Below are 12,313 nucleotides of genomic sequence, written 5' to 3' on the forward strand. Positions count from 1 at the left end.
GTCACCTTAGCTGTCCCAGAGTCTGAGGCAAGAGGATCACAAGTTCTAAAGAATAAGTTCAAGGCCAGCTTATGCCACTTATAAAGACCCTATCCTCAAATAAAAAGTGAAAAAATAAAACGAAAGGGCTGTGAGGTGGCTCGGTGGTGGGGCCCCTGCCTGATACTCAGGAAGCGCTAGCTGCAGTGTTCAATACTAAAACAAAAGAAATGGACTATGCTCCCCTAAAGCAAAGCTTCCTTAAAGTTTTGATGTTTTTATTTACATGCACAGATGTGTGTGTGTGTGTGTGTGTGTGTGTGTGTGTGTGTCTGTGTGTCTCTGTGTGTGTGTGTGTCTGTGTGTGTGTGTGTGTGTGTGTGCTTTGGGAGGGTTATGCACATGAGTACAGTGTCCGGGAAGGTCAGAAGAGGGCACTGGATTTCCTGGCGCTGGAGTGACAGGTGATTGCTTGGTGTCCAACACGGATTCTGGGAACTGCGTTTGGGTCCTCTGCTAGAGTAGCAAGCGCTCTTCGGCCCCCAGGGTGAAACTTCTTATCCTACATCCCCTACCAGGAAATCTAGTATGCAACGCTTTATCTAGGCTATGCTATTTGGAATATGACAGGCTCCCTGCATCCTTCAATGGAGTATAATCATAACCACTAACATCTTGGCATTACTGGATGGAGGAGAAATGACCATGTCCTCATGATTAAGGAAGCACATTATACCAGCTTAATAATATCAGCAGGCTCGTAAAAGTCCTTTCCGACAATTAAATCTCCCTACCAACCATTAACAAATTAAGTGTCTGGTAAGTAAAGACACACAAAGAGGAGAGCGCTGGTGCATGCTTCCATTTAGTACATCGGAACCTCGTGTAATATTAATGGCTCAGGATCACAACTCTATGTTCTTGAGTCTTTAAAGCGTATATTAATCATTTGGTAATGTGGCAGCAACTTGAGAGATGCCAGTTCCTGTTCCACACAGAGCCTTCCTGTACAGACGGGCCCATGTCCGCGGGCCATTTCACCTTAGCTAAGAGAGTAGCTCAGCGGTAGCTCTTTTGATGAGAATCTTTCCATGATGGTGTGGCAATGATGGTGTGGCTCAGAGGCAGAACAAGGGTCCATTGAGGGGCAAGAGCAAAAACACCTCAGTGTAAGAACACCTGCCTAGAAACCTCCAGTGAATAGCTGGGGGAATGGATCAACAATAGAGTTCTTCTGAGAATTCCCCAGTGAGGGGCCAAGGGCATGACTCGGGAGAAGCACTTGCCTAGAATCTTACAGTGAGGGGCTGGGGGCTGAGAGGAAGAATACTTGCCTGGAATACCCCAGTGAAGAGCTAGCAGCAGAACTTTTGTTTAAACCCTTGTTCTATTGCCACTATTACACACACACACACACACACACACACACACACACACACAAAGGTACTAGACCATCAAAGTTCCTCACTGTGACCAACCCTGCTGTCAACTCTTTCTTTCAGTCATAACGGGGCACCAGCCTCTCCCTGTCTCTGAAGGACACTAGGGAGGAAGGATCATTTCACTAAAATATGAAACTTAATGTCTTTAAGTTCCGAAGGTCATTGGGTCTTCACATACTCTCTATTAAAGTTTAAATATCTCTGTGGGTTGTACCTTGGCTCTCAGGTAATGCAAGTCTACACTATGACTTGCAGACAGCTGAGGGATCATTCTGGAACACTGCAGAAAGAGCTGAACTGGGCTACGACACTGCTTCCTTTGAGATGGCACTCAAAGTCCACCTTCTGTGGTTTTTGAACCTGCTCATTGGTTGTGCCACTCTCGGGCAACTTTTCAGCTTTTGTCTTGAGACAGAAAATCAAAAGACTTCTCAAACCCTTCTCCTGTGTGATGATGCTCCTGTTTTCTTTTTGCGGCTGTGATAAAATATTCCAAACAAAAAAGCAACTTAGTGGAGGAAAGGGTTTGTTTGGCTTATACTTCCAGGTCTCGGCCTATCACTGAGGGCAGAGGCTCAAGAAGGAACCAAAGTAGAACCCTTAGGGAATGCTGCTTACTGGCTTGCTCATGGGCCCATGCTGGGTTAGCTTACTAATGCAGTTCAGAACCACTTGCTCAGGGAATGGTGCCGTCCACAGTGGACAGGGCCCTACTACACAAATGAACAATCAAGACAATCTCCCACCAAAGTGTCCATAGGCCAATCTGATCTAGGCCATCTCTCAACGGAGACTCTTTCCCCAGGTGACTCCAGGCTGTGTCAAGCTAACAGTTAAAGCTAGCTAGGACAGGTTGTTAATTTTGGCCGTTGACTTGATTGGCTCGAGAGACATCAAGGAGATTATTAAAGCACATCTCTGGATGTGTCTGCAAAGGCATTCCAGACAGAAGTGAGAAAGAGGGAAGAGCCACCCTAAATGTGAGCAGCACCATGTCACAAAGCTAGGTACCTGGCTGGAATAAAAGGGGGTGGGAAGAGAAAGGCAGCTGGAACAGACATTCTCTCTCTTTCTCTTTCCTGCCTCTAGGCTGTGAGCTGCTCCTCTCTACCATGCTGCTCCTGCCATAATAGACTTGCCTCAGAAATGATGAATTTAAACCAATCTTGTTTTCCAGCCAGGTGTGGTGACACACACCTTTAATCCCAACATTTGGGCAGCAGAAGCAGAAGGATCTCTGTGAGTTCGAGTTCAGCCTGGTCTACACAGTGAGTCTCAGAACAACCAGAACTGCATAGTAAGACCCTGTCTCCAAAAAAAAAAGTACATCTTGTTTTCCTTAAGTTGCTTTTTCTCAGATACTTGTCATGGGAATTTTAAAAACTAACATATTTTGTTTATCACAGATTTGCAAACCAAGACAGAGCCTACACCCACCTTGCTTTCTTCTTGCTTTCCTGCTTGATATGAAAAAGCCTTTCACTAAAGTCAGACTTGGAGAAGCTGCCCTTCCCACCTCTAATGACTGAAGACAGAATTAAGACTATTTTAAGAGTTGGGAACTGGACTTCTGGGCAGTGGTGGTGTATGCCTTTAATCCCAGAACTTGGGAAGCAGAAACAGATCTCAGCAAGTCTGAGGCCAGTCTGGTCTACAAAGGGAGTTTCAGGATAACCAGGACTGTTACAGAGAGGAAAAACCCTGTCTCGAAAAACATAACAAAACAAACAAACAACAAAAAAGAGTTGGGGACTGGGAAGATGGCTCAGTTGGTAAACTCAGTTGGTAAAGTTTGATTGTCTCACAAAAGTGATGACCCAAGTTTGGTCCCAAGAGCCCACATAAAAGCCAGGCACCTCCGTTGTAATCCCGGCAATGATGAGATGGGAGACACATACAAGAGTTCTCTGGAAGCTCGCTGGCCAGCTAGCCTGGCATCGTGGCAAAGTTCCATGCCAACAAGAAGCCAATAAGAAGCACTGTTTCAAATGAAGATGCCTGAGGAATGATGACTGACATCCTCTGACGTGTGTGTGTGTGTGTGTGTGTGTGTGTGTGTGTGTGTGTGGTGTGATGGTTCAGCAAATAATGGTGCTTCCCATGCAAGCCTGCCACCCCCAGAACCCAGATACAGGTGAAAGGGGAGCGCCAATTCTCTGACCTCCACACGTGTGCCACAGCACAAGTACATCACCCCCTCGCCAGTTATCAGAAATAAAAATTAAAACAAAAAGTCAGTTTGACACTCGGTAGAACGATGCTGCCCCCTCCCCCATGCCATACCCCGATCTCTATTACCTGTCAATGCGACACTATAGGAAAAACCTTTGCAGATGCGATTTTATTGCCGATGCTGAGCCGAGACGCAGAGATAATTTAGTGTTTTCACAAAGGTTAACCAAGGGTAGGTAAGATCATAGACTGTGGAGCTGTGTAACACCCGAGGAAGGATGAAAAACTGGATTATTACCAATTTTAAACTTCCATCGCAGCCATATGAAAGCGGCGCCTAAGAAGTGTAGCCGCTGCAATAAACTGCAATTGTCTCCCTCTGCCAGGAATGATGGTCCTAAGGCACCATCACTCCTCGGGGAGCTCCTTGTGCACCACCGCGCCAGCCTTTGCCAGCCTCTCCCAGCCCTGCTCCGTGGCTCAAGCTGACCCTTGGGCCTGGGGTCTCACTGTCCGGCAGATCTTTCCCAGCCCCGCCAGAGCTTACTTGCCACAGACCTGATTGGGAGAGAGGGGTCGCCGGCGTCCCACCAGTCTTTCGGGGGGCTGATGTACATGCACCACAGCTCCCAGCTGTACCCGTGGGCAGAGTTCTCGTAGCGCTGCACTTCGAAGTTGTCCTGCTTGATGTTGTCGATGGAGGGGAGGATGACCCGCTTCCGGTTTTCTTGGATGCGGGACAGGACAGGCTCGGCCCTGCAAAAGCAGAGAAGTCACCATCACACTCTGTCTCCTGGGGGCACGGGTCAGCCAGCAGGCTTCTAAAACTGCCCCAAATGAAGACAAACCGAAGGCTGGAACTGGGAAGGAAACCGAGGTACTCAAAGCATGTGACTGACGAGAGTTTGAGTACGCGACGGCCATGATGATTTGGTTTCCAGTTTGTTTTGAGACAGGCTCCACGTACCCCAGCCTGGCCTCAAAGGCTGTGAAGAAGAGGAGGAACCTGAGTTCCTGGTCCTCCTGCCTCAACTCTCCTGGTACTGCAATGACAAGAACACGTCACCACAGCCCTTCTATGTAAGTTGGGTGATCTCCTGAATATTAGGCAAGCAGTCTACCAATCAAACTACATCCCTAGCCTGATGGTGTTTTTATTTTATGATTCTTCTGTTAAGTTGCACAGGCTGGCCCTGAACTCCCATGTAGCCCAGGCTGTCCTAGAACTGCCAGTCTTCCTGCCTCTACCCACTGTTGGAATTAGAAGCATGCCTCAGCCTCTAATTTAAAATGCCTGGTTTATATGGTGCTGGGGATGGAACCTAGGACTTAACGCATGTTAGGAAAGCCCTCTACCAATGGATCCATATTAATGAATACTCTGGACGTGTTTACAAGTGTGCAGTACTCACTCATAACAAAATCACTATCATGGTGCCGGTGTGGACAGGAGAAGCCTGGCAGGAGTATTTTGTGGATGTGCCCATGTGACTTCAGTGCCCTTGGAGGGCAGAAGAGGGAGCTCCAGGTGGTTGTAAGCCCCCTGCTGTGCATCCTGGGAACCAAACTCAGGTCCTCTATCAGAGCCATAAGCGCTGTGCCATCTCTCCAGCCCCAAGACTTTTTTTTATTTATTATTTACTTTTTCATCATAAACACAGTTCCCATCTCTGTATGACTAACTGTATGGTTTCCTCCTCAGAGCACAGTCTGCCACCTCTTGCTGATGTCTTTTTCATTTTTCTTTTTCTTTCTGATGGTACTAAATTTCCCATCCTCAAATAGGTCATTCCTGTGCTGGATTTAATAAGCAGCTTCATTAGTTTCTTTGTGTGGGCTCGACTATTTTTGTTGTTTTAATTGATTATCTAATTGATTGCTTGAAAAGATCTGATTGGTCTGCTGCAGAAGGCTGAGAACTAATTAAACCCAGAGTCAGGCAAATCTTGACTCCCGGCTGTGCCTCCTCCAGCAAGGCTGCAGCCGGTTTGAACAGGCTGGGGTTTCAAGGCGTTAGCTGGCTGGCTTAACCCAGAGCAGATGGTCAAGCCACCGTGTGTCTGTGAGGGTGATCACAGGAAGGAATCCCTTTCCACATTCTAGAAGCTAAAGATGGCTCCTGGAAGCCGAGACATTAATCTTGCAGGTTGGACCAGAGCATAGACTTTGGAAAAGAGTCAAGTGGAAAAATCCCATTTCTTTGTGCTCTTTGGAAGAATAATGAGAACTTACAGCCGGCAACAATCTCTTTTCATTTGCAGCTATTGAATTACCTGTTGGCTCAGCTCATCTTTCTATTTAAAATGAGCAATAAAATATACCCTGGGCCGTTGACTGCCTTCGATACTTTTTACACACATGGTGGAGGTGGAAGCCAGAGGGAAATTATTCCCCTCAGCTTCTACAGCGTTCTCCCTCATGTCGTCACGGGAGAGAGTCTCTCTTTGTGTGTGTGTGTGGGGGGTGGAGTTCTGCTCTTGGCAGTCAGCAGAAAGCAGAGCCATCAAGGAGCTTAGCGCCAATGTCGCCTGTCCGGAGAAACCATGCCTACTTTTTCTACGTAAGGAGGCTCACTTTCTGTACTTCTTTTTTTTTTAAATTTACTTTTTAATTTTTTAAATTTGGTATTGCATGTGTGTGGTGTTTTTTGTGTGTATGTAGTCATGTGTGGGAGAGCATATGTGTACAAGTAAGTACATATGGCTGTGCTCACATATACGGAAGCCAGAGGTCACTGTCAGGTGTCATTCTTGATCCTGATCCACCTTCTTCTTATTGTTTTTTAAAAGGTATTTTTGTTTATGTATATGTGTATATTGTCTGCGTGTGGGACTGCGTTCTCCAGGAGCTGGCCTTAGAGGAAGTTGGTTGTGAGCTGCCTGATGTTTGTGCTGGGAGCTGAGCTCAGGTCCTCTGGGAGAGCAGCAAGCGCTTTTAACCATCAAGCCATCTTTCCAGTCTGGACCCTCCATCTTATTTAATTAAGTAATTAATTAATTAATTTATCGAGACAGGGTTTCTCATTCAACTCAGAGTTCATGGATCCCACTAGGCTGGATGACCAGTGAACCGCAGAGATCTGCCCGTTTCTGCCTCCCCAGGGTGGGGATTACAGGTGCTCACCACTATACCCAGCCTTTCCTGTGGGGGCTGGGGAACCAGAACTCAGATTCTCATGCTTGCATCACAAGACCCCAACCAACCAAACATTTCCCCAGTCCCTCTTTTGCTCTATTACTTGGAAAAACAAAATTAATATTTTAAGTGAGCCTTCAAAGTAATGGGTTTCATTGTGATATTTCCACACATGCAACGACAATACATTTGATTCTTTCTCTCTGTGTGTCGTGCGTGTGCACGGGTGTATGCAGATGTGCCTGCCTGTGCATCAGAGTGGAGACCAGAGGAGGACGTCAGGTGTCCTGCTCCGTAATTTTCCACCTTAGTAACTCAGAACAGGGTCTGCCAGTGAGCCTAGAGCTAGCCTGGCAGCCAGTGAGCCTCAGCGAACCTCTTGTCTCCACCCATGGCAACACAGGGGTTATAGGCACACACAGGGCTACCCCTGAACTTTTTTTTTTCTTCAGTGACATCAGTGCTGGGGATCTGGATGCACACCCTCATGCCTACACAGCAAGCACTCTCTCGGGGGACCCATCCCCCATCACCTTCAAACAGAGTTTCCACAGCCCAGGACCTTTCTCATTTCCTGATCCCCAACTCCACCCTGGAGTGTCCTGTGACCCTACCGTGTCTCCTCTACTCACCTGACAAATCTCGATCACCCTAACATGTGAGCTGCTCTGCCAAAGAGATGAGGACATAAGTAACAGTGTCAGAGCTGAGGAGAAACTTGGATAGCCGTCTCAAGGGTGGACTGAAGCTCTCCCCTGGGTCAGAGACTCTATAAGTCTAGAACTTTCATGATTACGCTGACGGGGTGGCTCAGTGGGTAAAGACGCTTGCCACCAGGCCTAACTACCTGAGATACTCTGGGACCCAGATAGCCGGAGGAGAGAACCAGTTCCCGCAAGGTGTTGTAGGATCTCCACACATGTTCCATAGCACGTGACTGTGGAAAGTTGAAATGTTGATAGCCCAGAGCCAGATTACCACGGCTGTGTGCTACTGGCTTGCTTCCCCTGGCTTGCTTAGCTACCTTCTGTGGCCTGTAATATACTTCTATCCTGGGCATCACCTGTCCAGGGATGGCCCTACAGACATACCCATAGGCCAGTCTGACAGAGGCAACTCCTCAACTGAAGTTCCTTCTTCCCAGGTGACTCTAGTTTGTGTCAAGTTGATAAAAATTAACCGGCACAGTAGGCATGTGCACACACGTGTAAATGTTCATGTGTGCTAGGTAACAGCTTCAACTATCATTCTTCCATCCCCATCTCTCCTGTTACTGAGGCCTCATAACCAGGCTAGGCTAGCACTTTTCTCAGCTTCTCCAGGGCAATGTGCATGACCAGCCTGGCTTTTTCACCTGGGTTCTAAGGTGCTAATCAGCTGCTCACACACCTTATTGACAGCTCTCTCTCTCTCTCTCTCTCCAGACCCGGGCTGAAGTTCTCCCTGGGTCCCATGACACGGAAGACATTCAAACGGAGCTACAAAAACACCCAGTTCAAATGCCACAGGGAGAATAGAGGCATCTTCAGTGGGCCACCATGGAGATTTTTTTCACCCAGTAAATGGTGAGACACGCTGTCTCTAACGAGGAAGCACACAAGGGTTTTAATTCAGAAAGGGACATGGGATCCTTTGGCTGAAGTGTAGAAAAGAAGTCTGCATAGCTAAGGCTGACATCACAGAGCCTCATTAGAATTAGACCACGGAGGAATTGCTGGCCCAAGTTAGACGATACCTTTCAGGGAATTTGCCAAATATTGCCAGTTTGGAATGCCCATTGTGTTGACTGATGGGACTGTTTCAGTGTGACAATGGACAATTCCGAGAGAGGATCCATCTGAACCAGGCACGTCCCCAGCCTAGACCAGTGTCACAGATCCAGTATGTGACCAGGTGTGGTGGTGCACCCTGTTATCCCAGCTCTCAGGAGATGGAGGCTGGAGGCTCACTGTAAATGCAAGGCTAGCCTGGGCTACGTATTGAATTCTTGGCCACTTAGGACTTCACAGGGATTACATAGCCAGACGCACCAAAGAATGAATTCCGAGATTCGTTGCATTCCTGAGGGTAAATGAGAGCGCACCGCGCCGAGGTAGAGAGGAGGCCGTCCCAGCAGAGAGGCTGTGAAGTGGTTAGGAGGGAAAGTGATGAAGGTGAGATGACTGGTTGACAGGCAGGGGGTAAAGGCCAGTCTCTAGCCTAGAGAAGGGATGGGGAGATAGAGTAATCGGTGAAGAAATTGCCACTCAAGCATGAGGACCCAAGTTCAATCTTCAGAACACATGTAAAAAAAAAAACAGATATAGTGTCACACACTTGTAATCCCATACCAGGGAAGGCAGAGATAGAAGGATCCCTGAGACTCACTTAACCAACGAGGTGAGATTTATGGCAGTGAGAAACCCTGCTTTGAAAATTAGGGTTGATGACACCTGGAGAAGACACCCGAGGTTATCTCTGACCTCAACACGCATGCACACATACACCTGCACGCGCATACATAGCTCCCTCTACCCCATATGTAACCCAGACACAGTGGGTCCTTTGCCAGAGAAGTTGGTACTCTTAGCCACCCAGTCATTTCTCCAGTCCCTATCTGTTGTTACTGTTTTAGAGAAGTGACTTATTTTTGAGACAGGGACTCCTGTGTCCCAGGCTGGCTTTGAATTTACTGACCACTACAATGATCATGATGGTTAATCCTAATTGTCACCTTGGCAAGATCTAGAACCAAAACAGATGTCTGGGAAGGCATGCCCGTGAAGTAGCTTCTAACTTGGGTTAATTGAAGTGGGGAGACCCACCCTGAATATAGATGGCATGATCTTATGAACTGGGGCCCTAGAACAAGAAGGTAAGCTGAGTACCAGTGCCCATTTCTCTCTGCTCCCTGACTGTGGCTGCCTCTCACTCCTGCTGCTGTGGCTTCCCCATCATGATGGACCACACCCTCAAACATGAGCTAAAGTTTCTTTCTTTTTTAAGTTGCTTTAGCCAGGTATGTTTGGTCACAATGATGAGAAAGTGCCTCACAGACTGATGATAACAATATCAGTGTCTAGAAAGCCAAGCCCGTGATTCATTTTCTTGCTTTTGTTTTTTTTTGTTTTTTTTTTTTTGTTTTTTTTTGTTTTTTTTTTTGTTTGTTTGTTTGTTTTTCGAGACAGGGTTTCTCTGCAGCTTTTTTAGAGCCTGTCCTGGAACTAGCTCTTGTAGACCAGGCTGGCCTCGAACTCACAGAGATCCGCCTGCCTCTGCCTCCCGAGTGCATTTTCTTGCTTTTGAACTTTATCCCAATGGCCTTCTCACCAAGCATCCCTTCTCCTTTCTTCCAGTGGCTCCAGAAGAAACAGGTGAAATGGGCCCACCTCCCAGATTCAGATCTTGCTACATAATACGTTTTGGCTCATGACCTACCAGCCAGCAGTGAATTCCACATGGGCATCGAAAAAGCCAGTGACCTGTCCAGTGGCCACCTTCCAGCCCTCGATACGTGCTCGGATCAGGCCTTCTCTCTTTTGATTGCGTACCACCTTCACCAGCCCAGGGTAGCGTTTGTGGACATACTCTTCCAAGGGGGCCTTCAGCTCCTCTATAAACGACAAAATGCAAGACATGCATGAATAAATCACCTTAGACCTGCATCCCAAACACTATGATAGGGCTGGGTAGATATTCAGTAGTTCAGAGTTCTAACACCTCAAGGAAACTGCCAGAGTTCAGGTCCCAGCACCCACACTGGCAGCTCAAAACCACCTGAAACTCCAGTTCCAGGGGACCTGATGCTCTCTTTTGGCCTCCATAGACATAGGCATACATGTGTACATATTCACACACAAATATACAAATATGCATAGCTTAAAAGCATTAAAATTGATATTACAAAACACCAGGATATTTATATGTCTTTAGAAAGTTCCTTGATTGCAAAAAAAAAAAGTTGTCATGTGAAGAATTTTAACTCTCTGGCATTTAGGAAGCTGGAATACATCCCCACGTCCACATCTAAGATGGCTGTGCTGTGACACATGTAACTGGTTAACACTGACCGTCAATTTGGCAGAATCTAGACTCATCTAGGAAGACGTACATCTGGGAACATCTGTGAGGTAACCTCTTGGGTTGGCGGAAGCGGGAAGCCCCATACTGGACATGGATGGCACCGCATGTGGGCTGGGATCCCGGACTGAATGAAAACGAGAAGGCAAGCTGAGTACCAGCCTCCATCCCTCTCTGCTTCCCCACTGCAGGTGCAATGGGACCAGTTGCCCCACTCTCCCATGCCGTCCTCCTAAAGATGGACTGTGCACGCTCAAACCGTGAGCCACAATAAACCCTTCCTTCCTCACATCGCTTTTATCAGGTATCTCGTCATTGCCACCAGAAAAGTAACCAATACAGGGTGTAAAGGAAGAAAACATGTTCCACGGAGAACTCAGCATCCTCTTTGGCAAGAAGCCAGTTTCTGCCTCCCTAGTGCTGAGATTAAAGGTGTGTGCCACCTCCTTGTGCTTTCTGTTTGTTTGCTTGCTTGCTTGCTTTTTTAAGACAGAATCTCTCACTGAACCTGGATCTTGCTGATTCAGCTAGATGCAGGGATCCTCCTGCTTCTGCCCCTTCAGCCGTAAGCCAGAGGCATGCACCACTGTACCCGGCTCTTCAATGTGGCTTTGCTGTATAGCGCTCGAACAGTTCCTTTCGCAGAAATTGTATGGATCCCGTGCACCTTAAGGATACCCGGCAGCTTTTGCCAATTTAAAGGCATGTGTTTTCACGCTGGCCTCTCTGTGTCACGGGTTTTGTTACTTAAAGGTACAGCCGCATGACTCCTGGAAGAAGAGAGGATGGGGTGTTCTGATGAACAGGGAGAAGTGAGGAAGAAAAGACAGAGCGTTATGGAAATTCCTGTCAGTCAAGGGCGGGGATGACAGGAGGAGGAGAAGGTCTGTGCATGGTCCCCGGACCCCAACACCAAACTCATCTGTTTAAACGCTAACCCTTCCACATCCCAGTAGGGGCCATGGTGTGTATGTAGAAGTCGGAGGACAACTTGCAGGAAGGGGTTCTCTCTTCCCAGCATATGGATCTGAGGAGGGAGCTCAAATGTCACACTGGCTGGCAAGCTCTGCTATCTGTGAGCCATCTCTTAGCCTCTCACAAGGATTCTTATGTCTCTTCTTTTCCTCCACACAGCTTAAAGGGATCTGAATGGGGGTTTTCAGAACTGGGCAGATAGCCTGAGGAAGCCATGTCAGAGATGTCAAAAAAAAAAAAAAATGGTCACAGATGAAAGTGCTTCCGTGAGCCACAGAAAGGAGCTATTTGGATTGGGAGAATTAAGGGAGATAGGGTACAGATAGGCAGGGGGCGGGGGTCGTGCATGCTCTATTCCACCGTACATTTACACACAGAGAAATATATCACTGCAGGGCAGGTGAACTCTTTCACCTGGGCAAAGAATGATAAGCCTACTAGAAAGCAGTTAATAAGGTGGCCAAGAGGAAATCCTGCCAGTGGCAATGGATTAAATACTATTCATTTGAAAATAGCTTCTGAGAAAGAAATGGGCCTGGGGAGATGGCTCG

At 47.4% G+C, this 12,313-nt stretch overlaps 1 protein-coding gene across 1 annotated transcript in view; it reads right to left on the bottom strand.

The window, feature by feature from the left end:
• Nucleotides 1-12,313, bottom strand: part of Galnt17 (polypeptide N-acetylgalactosaminyltransferase 17) — a 425,167-nt gene that overhangs the window by 187,809 nt on the left and 225,045 nt on the right. Inside the window, exons 4-5 of the mRNA XM_038345684.1 lie at nucleotides 10,146-10,320; nucleotides 4,152-4,349 (exon numbers count right to left, since the gene is read on the bottom strand). Coding sequence (XP_038201612.1) covers nucleotides 4,152-4,349; nucleotides 10,146-10,320 — 373 coding nt within the window. The remainder of the gene's footprint in view (nucleotides 1-4,151; nucleotides 4,350-10,145; nucleotides 10,321-12,313) is intronic.

Source organism: Arvicola amphibius, chromosome 10 (assembly GCF_903992535.2).
Source record: "Arvicola amphibius chromosome 10, mArvAmp1.2, whole genome shotgun sequence".
In the NCBI taxonomy this organism is placed as follows: Eukaryota; Metazoa; Chordata; class Mammalia; order Rodentia; family Cricetidae; genus Arvicola; species Arvicola amphibius.